General features: G+C 39.7%; 1 protein-coding gene across 9 annotated transcripts in view; it reads left to right on the top strand.

Annotated features, from left to right (window-relative positions):
- Positions 1–17,382, top strand: part of LOC105480615 (unc-51 like kinase 4) — a 682,911-nt gene that overhangs the window by 75,092 nt on the left and 590,437 nt on the right. For all 9 annotated transcript variants that reach the window (XR_011619999.1, XR_011620000.1, XM_071091486.1 and 6 more), the window contains exon 17: positions 9,985–10,063. Coding sequence is in view for 7 of the 9 variants with exons in the window: in XM_071091486.1 (XP_070947587.1) it covers positions 9,985–10,063 (79 nt within the window). In the remaining 2 variants the exon portion in view is untranslated. The remainder of the gene's footprint in view (positions 1–9,984; positions 10,064–17,382) is intronic.

Raw genomic sequence — 17,382 nt, 5'->3', positions numbered from 1 at the left:
TATGCTCATTAAAAATGAATCACTGAGATATTTATTTAAGCACTTTTATTTAAAACGTGTTATATCCTTGAACGGGGTGCCCCCTGCTGACATTTTAAAACAGACATTCCAGATCATTTCCAAGTACAGTCATCCCTCTGTATCAGCCCAGAGATTGGTTTTAGTATCTGCTTGGATACCAAAATTCACACGTACTGTTTTTTTCCCCCACTTTTAAAAATTGAAATTTGATTGTAAAACAGTTTTAATTTGAATAAAATGATACTGAGGTAGACAAGTTGTCTGGTAGGAATCCTCTTTTATTCTCTTTCTCCATTCAAAGCCACTTCCAGCGAGGTTTTCTCTGACCTCAGGTTATATTACCTTGACAGCATATGGTAAAGGGTCCTTAACTTAGTCTGGGAGATAATTATTATTGAAGTAGATATATTTATTCCTTAGTTTTGTTTTGCATGTAAAAAATTAGAATCACATGATATAATTTTATGTTTGTTTTCCCTGTAACATATGTATTATGTATTTTAAATGTTATTAACATTTAAAAATAAAATACATAATACTTAAGATAAACTTTTTATATGTTGTGAATATCTGATCATTTGGTTTACTATTTTTGGATAGTATTATAATGTTGTAAACAACATTTTGATGAACATTTTTGAGATTAAATCTTTGTGTCTGCTTTTTCTTTTTCTCTTTAGGGAAGATTCATAGAATTAGAACAAATCGATAGAAGGCAGTAAATATTTTTGTGACTTCTGAAAAATTGCTAAAATACTCTTAAAAATTAAAATTGTATCAATACATAATCCCAGTCGGTGTGTTTAAAATACCTTTTGTTAGAACTTCCAACATTGAGTATTTATCAAATTGTATATCCTTTTATCCTTGCCAGTCAACTTTGAGGTATAATTCACATACAGTAATACTATAATTAAAAAAATTTGTTAATTGTAAATTATGCATAATTTAAAACATACCATTTTAGCCATTTTTATGTGTACAGTGGCGTTTAGTTCATTCTCATTTTTGTGTAACCCTCACCACTATTCATTTCCAGAACTTTTTCATCATCTTAAACAGTAACTTCCCTTTTCCCTTCCCCAGTCCTGGTAACCTATACTCTACTTATTCTGTCTTTGTGAATTTGCTTGTAGTGAGTGCCTCATATTGCTACTGAAACATCAAGGGGTTTGGTCTAGGTCCTGTTGCTTACAGCACAGAAAGCCAATCACGGAGACAGTGAGTATTGCTAGGGAAGAAGGCTTCAATTGGGTGCTGCAGCTAAGGAGATGGGAGATCAGTTTCAAATTTGTCTCCTCAACTGACTAAAACCAGGGGTTTATTTAGCAGGGAAGGAATGTAACCATGTATGGGAAAACAGGAATTAGGAAGGGTGAGGAAGAGGAGTTGGTTGACAGGAAGCAGGTAGTTGATTAGGCAATTGTGATGAGTGAGGGGGTCTGGTATCTTATGGTCCAGATGTGGTGATCTGTTAAGTTTCAGTTCCTTGATAACTATCTGGGAGGCCTGATGGTTGGTTTCCCAAGAAAGGAACTCAGATAAGACAAATGTAACTTTCTCGAGGTTTAAGACTAGGAGGGTCAATTTCTATGTTTATTTTAACAGACCGTAAACATCAGTTCTATAGGACAATTGGTCTGATTCAGTTTCCATGTAGTTGAGTGGTTTTGATTGAGTTTCTTAGTCCTGAGTTCTAGTTTGAGTGCACTGTGGTCTGAGAGACAGTTTGTTATAATTTCTGTTCTTTTACATTTGCTGAGGAGTGCTTTACTTCCAACTATGTGGTCAGTTTTGGAATAAGTGCGATGTGGTGCTGAGAAGAATGTATATTCTGTTGATTTGGGGTGGAGAGTTCTGTAGATGTCTATTAGGTCCACTTGGTGCAGAGTTGAGTTTAATTCCTGGATATCCTTGTTGACTTTCTGTCTCGTTGATCTGTCTAATGTTGACAGTGGGCTGTTAAAGTCTCCCATTATTATTGTATGGGAGTCTAAGTCTCTTTGTAAGTCTCTAAGACTTGCTTTGTCAATCTGGGTGCTCCTGTATTGGGTGCATATATATGTAGGATAGGTAGCTCTTCCTGATGAATTGATCCCTTTACCATTATGTAATGGCCTTCTATGTCTCTTTTGATCTTTGATGGTTTAAAGTCTGTTTTATCAGAGACTAGGATTGCAACCCCTGCTTTTTTTTGTTTTCCATTTGCTTGGTAGATCTTCCTCCATCCCTTTATTTTGAGCCTATGTGTGTCTCTGCATGTGAGATGGGTCTCCTGAATACAGCAAACTGATGAGTCTTGACTCTATCCAATTTGCCAGTCTGTGTCTTTTAATTAGACCATTTAGTCCATTTACATTTAAGGTTAATATTGTTATATGTGAACTTGATCCTGTCATTATGATATTAGCTGGTTATTTTGCTCGCTAGTTGATGCAGTTTCTTCCTAGCATTGATGAACTTTACATTTTGACATGTTTTTGCAATGGCTAGTACCTGTTGTTGCTTTCCATGTTTAGTGCTTCCTTCAGGATCTCTTGTAGGGCAGGCCTGGTGGTGACAAAATCTCTAAGCATTTGCTTGTCTGTCAAGGATTTTATTTCTACTTCACTTATGAAACTTAATTTGGCTGACTATGAAATTCTTGGTTGAAAATTCTTTTCTTTAAGAATGTTGAACATTGGCTCCCACTCTCTTCTGGCTTGGAAAGTTTCTGCCGAGAGATCTGCTGTTAGTCTGATGGGCTTCCCTTTGTGTGTAACCTGACCTTTCTCTCTGGCTGCCCTTAACATTTTTTCCTTCATTTCAACTTTGGTGAATCTGACAATTATGTATCTTGGAGTTGCTCTTCTCGAGGAGTATCTTTGTGGCGTTCTCTGTGTTTCCTGAATTTGTATGTTGGCCTGCCTTACTAGGTCGGGGAAGTTCTCCTGGATGATATCCTGCAGAGTGTTTTCCAACTTGGTTCCTTTTTCCCCCTCACTTTCAGGTACACCACTCAGACGTAGATTTGGTCTTTTCACGTAATCCCATACTTCTGGGAGGCTTTGTTCATTTCTTTTTACTCTTTTTTCTCCATACTTCTCTTCTTGCTTCATTTCATTCATATGATCTTCAATCGCTGATACTCTTTCTTCCAGTTGATTGAGTCAGTTACTGAAGCTTGTGCACTTGTCACGTATTTCTCATGTGATGGTTTTCATCTCTTATCAGTTCTTTTAAGGTCTTTTCTGCATTGATTATTCTAGTTATCCATTCATCCATTCTTTTTTCAAGGTTTTTAGTTTCTTTGCACTGGTTATGTAGTTCCTCTTTTAACTCTGAGAAGTTTGACCGACTGAAGCCTTCTTGTCTCAACTCGTCAAAGTCATTCTCCATCCAGCTTTGTTCCGCTGCTGGCGATGAGCTGCGTTCCTTAGGAGGGGGAGATGCGCTCTTATTTTTTGAATTTCCAGCTTTTCTGCCCTGCTTTCTCCCCATCTTTGTGGTTTTATCTGCCTTTGGTCTTTGATGATGGTGACGTACTGATGGGGTTTTGGTGTGGGTGTCCTTTCTGTTTGTTAGTTTTCCTTCTAACAGTCAGGACCCTCAGCTGTAGGTCTGTTGGAGTTTGCTTGAGGTCCACTCCAGACCCTGCTTGCCTGGGTATCAGCAGCAGAGGCTGCAGAAGATAGAATATTGCTGAACAGCGAGTGTTGCTGTCTAATTCTTGCTCTGGAAGCTTTGTCTCAGGGGTGTACCCCACTGTGTGAGGTGTGAGGTGTCCGTCTGCACCTAGTGGAGGATGTCTCCCAGTTAGGCTACTCAGGGGTCAGGGACCCACTTGAGCAGGCAGTCTGTCTGTTCTTAGATCTCAACCTCCATGCTGGGAGATCCACTGCTCTCTTCAAAGCTATCAGACAGGGGCATTTACCTCTGCCGAGGTTTCTGCTGCTTTTTGTTTAGCTATGCCCTGTCCCCAGAGGAGGAGCCTACAGAGGCAGGCTGGCCTCCATGAGCTGCAGTGGGCTCCACCCAATTCGAGCTTCCAGGTGGCTTTGTTTACCTACTTAAGCCTCAACAATGGCGGGTATCCCTCCCCCAGCTTCGCTGCTGCCTTGCACTTAGATCGCAGACTGCTGTGTTAGCAATGAGGGAGGCTCCGTGGGCGTGGGACCCTCAGGGCTGCGTATGGGATATAATCTCCTAGTGTGCCGTTTGCTAAGACCCTTGGTAAAGTGCAGTATTAGGGTGGGAGTTACCCGATTTTCCAGGTGTTGTGGGTCTCAGTTTCCCTTGGCTAGGAAAAGGGATTGCTTTCCCCCTTGCACTTCCCAGGTGAGGCAATGCCTCACCCTGCTTCAGCTCTCGCTGGTCGGGCTGCAGCAGCTGACCAGCACTGATTGTCTGGCACTCCCCAGTGAGATGAACCTGGTACCTCAGTTGAAAATGCAGAAATCACCCGTCTTCTGTGTCACTTACACTGGGAGCTGGAGGCTGGAGCTGTTCCTATTCGGCCATCTTGGGCGTGCCCTTGGTCCTGCTTTTTAATGCTGTTTATTTCTCAAATGCCTGGTGATCTCTGGTTCTTAGTTTATATTATGAATAAATGATTAAATTGATTGGTATAGAAGTTGGCAATATGAGTTTCCTTTATGCTTGCCTAAGTCTCTTTCTCCAATAGCCTCTCCTTTAAATAAAGGGTTGGTATGTGGGTAGGTGAGGCCTATTGACTGGTTGGCTTTAATTTGGAATTCTAGCTGACCGAAGATCAGGTAGGCAGGCTGGAGGCCTCTGCAATTGCCAGGGTAGGTTTTTATTTGGAGTGGAGTTGGCTTTCCTCACTTAACCCCTTCCCTGTTAAAGTATCTCGAAGACCACTGTCTCTGCTTCCCACTTCCATACCTATGTCCCACCCCAAGGTGGATTGCTCACTGTAGGAACAATTTCCACATTTACCCAGGAGGCCAGGTCTGCAGGGTTTATTCTGTGTACCAGGGAAGGGTGATGGAAAAGAGGCAGGACCTGATTGACTCATCTGTTTCTTGTACAAGGACACAATTGTTCCTTGTGCAGTTATAATCTGATGATTGTCCTGTGGCTGATTCTTGCTTTCTGTCTTAGTTTGTTCCAAGTCCCTGAGGCTTCCTTGGGAACATCTGTCTACCTGTAGTTCTTAGACAGGGGATTCCTTTGTTGGTTCTCTGTCAGTCTTAATTCTATCTATGCATGTCATCTGAGATTTTCTCAAACTTTCTAGTTCAATTTTAGCCCTCCTTTTTGTTTCCAGTTATCATTTAATAAAAAGAACTTGTATTTTAGAGACTGTAGAGGGATCAGAAAAGTGAGTGTCAAGTGTTTAGTCTGCAATCATTAAAGACAGAGAATATCTCATAAGTTTAGATCTGTGTTACTTACCTGATTATGATTTATGGACACTTTCTTTCCCTTTCCCTTTTATTTGTTCTTTTCCTTATTTATTTATTTTATTATTATTTTCAGAGACTCACTCTAAAAAAATAGGATCTCACTGTGTCCCTGAGGCTGGAATGGAACTACTGGTGCATGTCACCATGCCTGGCTAAATTAAAAACTTTTTTTTTTTTTTTTGGTAGAGACAGGGTCTCACTTTGTTAGCCAGGCTGGTCTTGAACTCTTGGCCTTAGTGATCCTTCCATCTCATCCTCCTAAAGTGCTGGAGATTACAGATGTGAGCCACTTTACCTGGCCAAAGTTTTCATTTTTTAATATGATGTATAAGGTATATAGAAGTGCTTTTTTTTCTTTTGAGACAGAGTCTCACTCCGTCACCCAGGCTGGAGTGCAGTGGCACGATGTCGGCTCACTGCAACCTCCACCTCCCGGGTTCAAGCGATTCTCCTGCCTCAGCCTCCCGAGTAGCTGGGATTGCAGGCACCCACCACCACGCCCAGCTAATTTTTGTATTTTTTAGGAGAGATGGGGTTTCACCATGTTGGCTAGGCTGGCCTCGAACTTCTGACCTCAAGTGATCTGCCCACCTCGGCCTCCCAAAGTGCTGGGATTACAGGCGTGAGCCACCGCGCCCAGCAGAAGTGCTTCTAACTTCCCAAGTGTTTAGGCTTTTTGTTTTATATTTGTTATTTTTACTTTTCTCCTTTTACTACATCAAAATGAGTCCTTTATAATTTCTGCTTTAGGGAATTCTAATAATTTATCTTTGTGGTCTAATATAAAATCATTTTTAATGTATGCCATGAATGTAGTCAACTATTAAGAATAATGTAGTAATAGTGACTTGCTCATTCAGCACAAATTGTCATGACACAATGGTAATTTCTGCGTCATGACATGTGGATTATCTCCTGATTCTTAGAACAGCATGAGGTACATATTATTTCCTGCTTGTTGTGCCTACCAGGCACATGAAAGATGAGTAATTATCCCAGGGTGCTGTCTGCCTTGCCCCCAATGGTGGGGTCAGGGCCAGGTCCAAGACTTTGAATTCCAGAGTCTTAGACAACATCCTATACAGCCTCCCACTGAGTAAGAGTAGTCTCTGTAGGGTGTAGACTTTGATAGATACATCTGTTAGTTTGACTTTGTAGTTTTATTTAGGATGCTCGAATGTGTGAATGTATTGATGAATGTATTCATTGTTGCCTTCTCTCTCTGCTTGGAAGAGAAAAAAATTGAAGTATACCACTACTATGGGTTTACTTTTCATGCTTTGTTATTTGGTGTATAAAGATTCACACCAGGCTGGGCGCCGTGGCTCATGCCTATATCTCAGCATTTTGGGAGGCTGAGGCGGGTGGATCACGAGGTCAGGAGTTCAAGACCAGCCTGGCCAACATGGTGAAACCCTGTCTCTACTAAAAATACGAAAATTAGCTGGGCATGGTGGTGCGCACCTGTAATCCCAGCTACTGGGGAGGCTGAGGCAGGAGAATGACTTGAACCCAGGAAGCAGAGGGTGCAGTGAGCCGAGATCGTGCTACTCAGTACACTCCAGCCTGGGTAACAGAGCAAGGCTCCCTCTCAAAAAAAAAAAAAAAATCACATTTTATTTCTTCTGTAGGTCATACGCTTTTTAGTTATTTTATTTTATTTTTATTTTTATTTTTATTTTTATTTTGAGACAGATTGCTATTGTAGCCCAGGCTGGTGTGCAATGACGCGATCTTGGCTCACTGCAACCTCTGCCTCCCAGGTTCAAGCAATTCTCCTGCCTCAGCCTCCCGAGTAGCTGGGATTATAGGCACACATCACCATGCCCGGCTAATTTTGTATTTTTAGTAGAGATGGGGTTTCTCCATGTTGGTCAGACTGGTCTCGAACTCCTGACCTCAAGTGATCTGCCCGCCTCAGCCTCCCAAAGTGCTGGGATTACAGGCCTGAGCCACCGTGCCTGGCGATGGTTTTTAGTTTAAAGGGAATCTTTTTCTCATGAGTTTAGCCTTGAATTCTACTGAGATTTACATTGGAAATCCTGTTTGCCTTTTGTTTGCCTTGTACAGCCATACTTTTATGCACTTTTTTCCTACTAATGTGTTTAGTTATTTTGCTTTTCGTGTTGATATATTTATTCAACAGACTGTCTTGGTGTTACAGTGGCGATGGGGATACAACCCTGCCTTCATGGATCTCCTGGGCTGATTGGGGGGACAGATAATAAACAAGTAAATGAATGAATAAGTAACTACAGAAGTTTAGTTTTGCTCTAATGTGGTAGCCATTAACTTCATACCGGTTATTTAAATTAAAAATTGATAGTAGCTTACTCATTCAGCACATATTGTCAGACACAATGGTACTTTCTGCACATGGGTTATCTCCTTTGATTCTTAGAGCAACATGAGGTACGTATTGTTATTGGTCCTACTTACGAGGTAACCAGGACCAGGCATGTGAAAGATGAGTAATGACCCCAGGATACTGTCTCCCTCACCCTCAACTGTGGGGGTAATTTTTACATTAAAAATTAAGGCCAGATTCAATAGCTTACGCCTGTAATCCCAGCACTTTGGGAGGCTGAGGTGGGCAGATCACTTGAGCTCAGGAGTTCAAGACCATCCTGGACAACATGGTGAAACCCTGTTTCTACTAAAAATACAAAAATTAGCAGGGGTGGCGTCGCACACCTATAGTCCTTGCTACTTGGGAGGCTGAGTTGGGAGGATTGCTTGAGCCTGGGAGGCATTGCAGTGAGCGGAGGTTGTGCCATTGCACTCTAGCTTGGGTGACAGGGTGAGAACCTGTCTCAAAAAAAAAAAAAATTAAATGTTTTGTTCCTTACTTGCATGTGTCGTATTTTATGTGCTTGATAGTCATATGTCTAGTGGATACTGTATTGAGCAGTGCAGATGTGGGACACTTCTGTCAGGGCACGAAGGTTTGTTAGACAGTGCTGCCTTAGATGCTGTCATGGAGATGGGTTGGTTCTGAGGTACAGTGTCAAGTCACTGGGGGCACCTGGAGTGGTGACCTGAGAAAACCTGAATTTTGAGAAGGAACCTGTATTGTGAGGGTGTTGTATATAGGGTACGTGATACTTGTATTTAGGATTTTGGTAAAAAGTGACTATTCATAAGCGATTTAAAGTTTCTGTTTTAAAAGTATAGGATTTTTAGGTAGTGTGTTTTCTCTTGTTCTAATAGGAATTGTTTTTGGTCATATTAGGGAAAATAATTGGCATGTTGATACATTTTTATTTTAGTTAAATAAATCTGGTCGCCAATATTTACTTTTATAAATTCAAAAATGGTTAAGTGTTTCGTAAGTATTTTGAGCTTGTCTTTGAAAAGAGATAGACAGATGCAGTGGCTCAAGCCTGTAATCCCAGAACTTTGGGAGGCTGAGATGGGAGGATTGTTTTTCAGGAGTTCAAGGCCAGCCTGGGCATCATAGCGAGACCCCATCTCTACAAAAAGTAAAAAAATTTAGCTGGGTGTGGTGGTGCACGCCTACAGTCCCAGCTCCTTAGGGGGTTGAGGTGGGAGGAGGGCTTTTCCAATTGTCCTACAGATATTTTTCAAAATGACTACTTTTAAAGTATAATCTTTTTATTCAGAGGTGGGATGCTAATTCTACAATTGCCCAGGACTTCTTTAATTTGTATATGTTAAGGTATTTTAATGGTCAATTTAAGAAGTGTTGAAATTTATAAGAATCATTTCTGTATGTTAGAGTTGTGATAACGCAGACATTTTCCCTGTAGTACTTCTCTGAGTCTGATTTGTTTTCCTCCATGGGTACCACATAGGTTTATTTTAAGATGGTAAAAAATGAAAGCTAACTAAGGTACATACTGATTATCCCAGACAACATGCCGACGTCACTAAATAAGAGTGCAGTTCTCTTCAACTCACTATTTGTTTCAATTAGAAAAAAACTAATCAAAACTAATTTTTCTGCATGAAATGTCTTTTCAAATCACACTGAATGTGATTTATTAATAGTAATTTATCAATTTCAGTTTTCTGCTGGATGCTAAAAGAACACCTCATTAAAACTAGTGTTTATGCAAATAGTACAATATTTTAAAAACTTTTGATTGTAAAAATTTCTGTTACACTGAATACATACAGATATGTTACTGTTCAGATATTATTTACTACTTGCATAGAAACTCACTGATCTTCTAACAAGTAGAAAAGAGACCTTTAGCCAAATGCTTCTGTACTCAGCAATAAAAGGATTAATTACTGTTTTGCTCTTTTCTGGTTAAAGATTTTAAAAAATCTTATTTTTCCTTTTGCTATTAAACCACAACTTGTTTAAATTTTGTCGCTATTGCAGTATTGCAGCGGACATTACAGTTCGTGTCTCCCTATGTATATGTTTCTCTGGGCTGTGTACATGTACGAGTGTGGGCCTGACCTGTCACATTCAATTTTTAATTTACAGTCTTATATCTAATGCTCATCATTGCATAATGTAACTAAGTGGGATTAGTTTCCTTGGTCCCCGACTCTTCAGAGCCTGTTTTCTCTCCATTTACAGACGGGCCAAGGTTGCTCGGGTGATTGGTTTACTGGCTTCGCACACAACTGAGCTCCAGGAAAATACTCCTGTTGTTGAGGTAAAGTCTTTTATTACTTAAATGTGCTGAATGACAAGAAATACTGTTCTTGATTCTGTAATTTAGAACATGCAGCTTTCACTGATCTTCACTTGACTTTTCTCTGTGGGATTGTGGCAATTGTTCTAAAACTGTCACCTCAACAGACCTTTAGGCTTAAACGTAGCAGCACATTTACAACGTAGTCCATCATTAAAATGGCACAGCAGAGTTAACAAGGCTTGTGAACTCTGCTCATCATTCTTTCATTTGTTTTTGAATAAGGCTTTTTTCATTTCTAGTTTTCTTGTAGTCTGTCTAATAGACTAATGTATTTCCTAGTTGAAGCATAGCTTACAATTCAAAATTCAAATTCTTCTGGCCTTTCACCTTGAATTTAGTGTTTTCGTATGAAAGATTACTTTCTACTTATTCTGTTAATGTATGTTACACTTAATCGGTAATGGAGTTTTATCACTTGATCTGGGAAGAGGCTCAAGAGTCAGCATAGGTGAAAAGAACCAAGGCTTTTAGGGGCAACAGCAAGAGCTCCTGAAGGAAGTAAAGGGGTAAGGAGAGGGGATTTTGTAGAGTTGAAGCTGGGGTTTTGTGGTATTTGGGGCTTTGAGAGGAATTGGAAAAATTTCTGTCTTGTCCACTATAGTAGCCAATTGGTATTTGGAGCCTTAAGAAGAACTGGAAAATTTCCTCTCTGTGCCGTTCACTGCAGTAGCCAGTTGCTGGGATAGTTTCCTAGCTGGCCTTATAGTGTCTGGGTGGAGATTAATTTAATTTCACTGTATTTCCCTTGCTTGCAATTCCGTCTCTATTTCCTGCAAACTGTTGGATCTCTGAGCTGCTAGTAAAATGCTACTAAGTCTAAATTTTTCCTTTTTTTGTGGTGGGGCGGGGGGGGACTAAAATAAATGAATTGTGACCTATATAATTACCAATGGTACCCAGCTTGGTTCTCAGAGATGTGACGAGTAGATTTTTATCTAAAAGATTGAGCATATAGGGCAGTATCACCAGGAAGATGAGAAGGCTTAGGATCTCAAAAATGGGAGTTCCTTCTGAGGGCTCAGAGCAAAAGGTCTCCAGTGAGATGGAGTAGCTGTAGGAGAAGGGAGAGAACTTAAAGTCCAAGACAAAGTCCCAACATTTTAGAGGATATCCCTGCATCATCAGAGCAGGCATTTGTTGCTCAGGAGCTGTGAAGAAAGAGCCTCTGAATATGTAAAATATGACTGTTGAATTAAATTATTCAGTAGTTGCAGTAATAAGTAGGATGGATACTTTAGGAAGCTGAGTTAGTGAATTTGAAGATCAGTTGGATGAATTCTCTTAGGATTCATAAAGAAAGAGGATAAAGATTATGAACTAAAAAGTCATGGATGATAGTTTCAGATTTGTTGAACTATCCAGTGTAGTAGCCACCAGCCACTATGGCTATTGAGTGCTTGAAGAAAAGCTAGTCTGCATTGAGATGACCAACTTATAGAAAAGAATAGTATGGCCACCCTGTGATTTCCAAACCCCATTGTTCTACTTTATTACTTTATCTTTTTCACACTATATATCACCACCTGGCATTTTATGTATTTATTTCTCTTTCCACACTAGACTACAAGCTCCATTGGAAAAGGGATTTTGAACTGTCTTGTTCAACACTCCACCCCAGTGCCTAGACAGTGCCTTGTGTATATATAGATACTGACAAATATTTCAAAATAAATGAATAAAACTCTATCAGTATTCTTGGAACTCCCTGTAGCAGTGCCTGGAAGATGGTGTGTTTTGCTGTTGCAGGAATTCTCAAGGGACTGGGCAGAGGGCATGTGAAGTAACCTGGGACCTGCTGGTCACCCTGGGTGATGTGATGCCCTCATTCTTGCTGTTGCTGCTGCTGCACTCCCACTTGGAGAGTTTGGCCCAGCAGTTCCTGAACCATATTTGTTACCTGTTCTCACTAGGGTTGAGTTCTTTGGCCAGTTTTTATTCTCAAAGTATTTCTCCTACTCCAGTTGTACTTTGTTGACATTGTATTCCTGGTGCTGCCTCAACTGAGAGGAAAGGGTGGGTGTTAACTCCCGAGGTTCTTGTATCTTTTATTCCAGTACTGTTCTCTTCATGGCTGTTTGCTGATGCTTTATTAGTTTGAAATGCAAGAACTTAGGGAAAATCATACTTATTTCATTAAAAAAAATGGCATATACTGAACTATCTGGTGAACTGTTTTGAATTACACATACTGTATTGTGAACTACATTTGGTTGGATAATAGAGAGCTTGTATAATAACTTGAAATTGAGCAAGGTGCTCCTTTGTGATGCCATCTTAATTTTTGTTATTTCTCAACACTTTTTAGTTATTTCATTACTTTCAATGGCAAAAATTGTCATCACTTTTCCACTAAACTAATTCCTGCTGTGAGCAATTGGCTGTGATAATTTAAGTAGCCACTAGAGGTCATTCAACCACTAGGAAAAAAATTGTGCAAGTTTGAAGAATTTATGTTTCAGTTTCCAGAAGCAGGATCTGTGGAAGCTGAGCAAGTACGTGGTACCATGTTTCATCTTTTTCTTGTTTTTTTTTTTTTTTGAAGTTTCTGCTACAGGATGTGTGGCTCCATTCCACTGGTGATTTTTTTACCATTTGAGATGAATAAGATAAATGAAAACCATTATAGTCTCTCCAGAAAAATACCGTCAACACTTAGCACATGATTTTAGGGGATCTGGGAACCCTGTGGAGTGAACCTTTGGTTCATAACTCTTGAGACCAGGTTTCTGTATAACTCACAATTGGGTGCTTGTAGATAATTTTTCAATAATCAGTAACAAAATTTCAAGTGTGAGATGAATCCTGAGTTCTCTATTAGGGTTACTCTTAGTGAACAAGAAAAATTGTGGTTGTAGATCCTATTAGCATTTTATTTTTTACTTTATTTATTTATTTATTTATTTATTTATTTATTTATTTATTTTTTGAGACAGAGTCTCGCTTTGTTGCCCAGGCTGTAGTGTAGTGGTATGATCTCGGCTCACTGCAACCTCTGCCTCCCGGGTTCAAGGGATTCTCAGCCTCTGCCTCACAAGTAGCTGGGACCGCAGGTTCATGCCACCACACTCCTTCTAATTTTTGTATTTTTAGTAGAAACATGGTTTCATCATGTTGGCCAGGCTGGTCTTGAACTCCTGGCCTCAAGTGATCCACTTGCCTTGGCTTCCCAAAGTGCTGGGATTACAGGCGTGAGCCACTGCACCTGGCCCATATAAGCATTTTAAAGGCATAGAACCTCATTTTGTTACTCACCTTTGTACCCCACAGTGCCGAGCCAGCAAAGTAATGTGTATTTTAGGCACTCAGTCAATGCTGAAGAGTTTAATGAATGATTAAAAGAATGTCAGAAGAGTATGATGGTATAATTTGTTACAAAGAGACAGAGAAAATGGAGCAAAAATCTATTTTACTATCCCTGTAATATAATTTAAATCTCTTTCATCTTATTCTCTCATCAACAGCTACAGAAAATAACAGTCATGATCTCCTTTATGCATTTATAAGCATTTATTGACATTTGTATCTTTTTCACAGAAAAATATAACCATCTGAAGCTTATTTTCCTAGATAACACATTTACCACTCTGTAATCATTGTGGTTTCTATGTGTAATAATTTTAAAAAATATTTCTGATATTAAGCCAACATATTTAGTCTGAAGCATGCAGTGGATATATTTTAGGAAATTTAATATAGACCCATCAAATTCTAGAACTGAAAGGAATTTTTTTTGTGACCGAGTCTTACTCTGCCGCCCAGGCTGGAGTTCAGTGGCGTGATCTTGGCTCACTGTAACCTCTGTCACCGAGGTTCAAGCGATTCTCCTGCCTCAGCCTCCCGAGTAGCTGGGATTACAGGCATGCACCACCACACCCAGCTAATTTATTTTGTATTTTTAGTAGAGACAGGGTTTCACCACGTTGGCCAGGCTGATCTCGAACTCTTGATCTCAAATAATCCACCCGCCTCAGCCTTCCAAAGTGCTGGGATGACAGGTGTGAACCACCACTCCTGGTCAAAAGGAATGTTAATAGACATTTTAGGTTAACCCATTCATTAAATTTCTTTATTATCAGCTGGGCATGGTGACTCATGGCTGTAATCCCCGTACTTTGGGAGGCTGAGATGGGAGGATAACTTGAGCCTAGGAGTTTGAGACCAGCCTGGCCAACATAAGGAGACCCTGTCTCTAGGAAAAATAGAAACAGTTTGGCGTGGTGGTGCGCATCTGTGATCCCAGCTACTCAGGAGGCTGAGACATGACCCTGGGAGGTTGAGGCTGCAATGGGCTTGGGCTACTATGCTATTGCACTCCAGCCTGTGCAACAGAGCAAGACCCTGTCTCAAAAAAAATTTTTTTTTTATTATGGAAAATTTCAACATATATAGAAGTAGAGAGAATAGAATAATGAGGTAGCATCATTCCCTTCCAGCAATCAACACTGACTAATCTTGTTTCATCTTGTCTCCTGCTTTCATTCCCCCTTTCCCTTTTTCTCTCCCTCTCTCTTTCTTGCTGGAGTATTTTAAATAAAATAGTATCATTTTGCTAGTAAATATATTTTTCTAGCAGACAAGGATTAGAAAAATATATAACCGTGGTTTCATTATCACACCCAATACATTCAACAGTAGTCTCTGAGTATCATCTAATACCCAGTTAGTGTTCAGATTTTCTTGGTGGTTTCATACATGTCATTTTGTAATTTCTCTTTGAGCCAGGGTTGTGTTTAGATAATGTGACCCTTAAGTCTCTTAATTCCTGATCTCTTATTTTTTAGTGTCATTTATTTGTTACAGACAAATTTTCCCTTATCTTGGCCCAAATTGGAATACCAGAAGCTTTATTGCACCCTTTTGGTATTATTTAACATAGTCCTTTATCACCTGCCTTTCCTTTCTTGCACATGGCTGCTTAGATGTGGACCCTTGATGCAGTACTTTTATGGGGGGGATAGCTTGGGGAAATAGGAATTTGTCATAGTTGGTGCTGTATTTTTCCTATTGCTTCATAGAAAGTGAGACAACTAAACATTAAATGCCTCTATTAGAGGGGTTACAGTTGATCACTAGAGTCAGATGTTGCCAGCCTTATTATAAACATTGCCATCACTCTTTGTTTTCTTCATACCCTCATCTGTGAGTCAGGAACTCATCACTCTTTTATTTCATAGTTTTAACATCAATCGATTATTGTCTACATGTAGTCATCCTTTAGAGTTGCAAAATGATAATTTTCTTATTCTGTAATTTCCTTTCTATTTGTAGTTGGAAGTCTTCTTGTAGAAGATCTTTCCCTGATCAACTATTTGGTTATCCTAAAATAGGGTTTGTTTTGCAAGGCAAGATAAATGCTTGATTGTTCCTCTTCATAGGTCAGTTTTCAGAATAAAGAGTTGGTACCTTAGAAATCTCCTTAAGTGTGCAGTGAGATTGATTTTATATTCTTAAGAACTTACAGATGTATGTATGTAGATCATCTAGTCCTTTGCAGTTGTTAGTCTTTTCAATGCTTACATTGTTTCATCTCCATCCAGTGGGAGCTCTTTCAAGTTTGCTCCTTTCTCCCTTTGACACGAGCCTACTCCTGTCTCTGATAGCTTGCTGGCTTCTCGGCAGTGAGCTTTCACAGGCTTGTTTCGGGAATAGTCAACCCCTAGTTTTGAAACCACTTCTTTTTTTTTTTTTTTTTTTTTTTTTTTTTGAGACGGAGTCTCGCTCTGTCGCCCAGGCTGGAGTGCAGTGGCTGGATCTCAGCTCACTGCAAGCTCCGCTTCCCGGGTTTACGCCATTCTCCTGCCTCAGCCTCCCGAGTAGCTGGGACTACAGGCGCCCACCACCTCGCCCGGCTAGTTTTTTGTATTTTTAGTAGAGACGGGGTTTCACCATGTTAAGGATGGTCTCGATCTCCTGACCTTGTGATCCGCCCATCTCGGCCTCCCAAAGTGCTGGGATTACAGGCTTGAGCCACCGCGCCCGGCCTGAAACCACTTCTATAAGGAATCTTGTTTACTTTTTGTTAGAAGATGTAGTTAGAGAATGCAGTTTGGGTTCTCTAGGATTTTTTTTTTCTTCCTATCTCTATTAATAGGTGGATTATATTAATGGAATTCCTAAAAATAAATCACCTTTGCATCTTTAGAAGAAACAACTTGGTGCTCTCTATAATTCACTGTTGGAGTCTCTTTCCTAATGTTTTTTCTAGAATTGTTCCTCTATTTTTTCTTGCCACATTATATTGATTCTTGGAGAGTCCAGGCTGTTTGTCCTGTAGAATGTTCCACATTCCAGATTTGTCTGCTTGCTTTTTCTCGGTATTTCTCTGAATTGGAAAGCTATAAATAAACTGGGAATTTTTCTCTTTTTAAGAAACAATAGTACCTAGATCTGACCTCTGAAAAGAATGGTCAGTGCTCTGTACATTAATACTTGGTGTTGGCATAAAATCATGTTACGTAAGTATTTACCAGTTTCCTCTTTTATTTTAACGTTAATGGTTACTGAGTTTGGTATGGCATCAGAAGATATGCATATATACTTTTTCTCGGTATTGCTAACTTATTCCTCTAGTTCACACATTTCCTATAAACTGTAGGTTAGGTCTGGAAGCTTCATTAGATTCAGGTTAAACCATTTTTTTTGGTAAGAACATAATAGGTGATATTGAGTACTTCATATTTCAACTCATCAGGAAGCATGCAGTGTCAGGTTTTATTAGTTGCGCCTACTTTGATCATTTGATTAAAGTAGTGCTGCCAGAGAGCTCCACTGTAAAGGTACATCTTTTCCTTTGCAGTGCCACTTTCGCTCTCATGTGATGTATGCAATAAGAACATAATATTAAAACTTATGTAGATTATAACTGCTGTTTTAACATTTTTCTAAAATAGAACGTACAATTTTAGTTCAGGAAATGTTAATCATTGTATTGATTGTCATTAATTGCCATTGCATTTTCTCTTTATTTTCAACAGATTATTACTATTTTTATTTTTGAGATGGACTTTCATTGTGTTGTTGAGGCTGGACTACAGTGGCACAATCATAGCTTACTACCTTGGGCTTAAGCCATCTTCCCACCTCAGCCTCCTAAGTAGCTAGTACTAGAGGTGCGTGTCACCATGGCCAGCTGTTTTTATATCTTTTATTTTTTGTAGAGACGTAGTCTCCCTATGTTGACCAGGCTGGTCTTTTTTGAATTTTTAAAAATAATTTTAGCCAACCTTTATTGAATGCTTACTGTGTACCATGTGCCAGGCTGGTCTTAAACTCCTGGG

Source organism: Macaca nemestrina, chromosome 2 (assembly GCF_043159975.1).
Source record: "Macaca nemestrina isolate mMacNem1 chromosome 2, mMacNem.hap1, whole genome shotgun sequence".
Taxonomy (NCBI): domain Eukaryota; kingdom Metazoa; phylum Chordata; class Mammalia; order Primates; family Cercopithecidae; genus Macaca; species Macaca nemestrina.
This window is presented reverse-complemented; position numbering and strand designations above follow the sequence as displayed.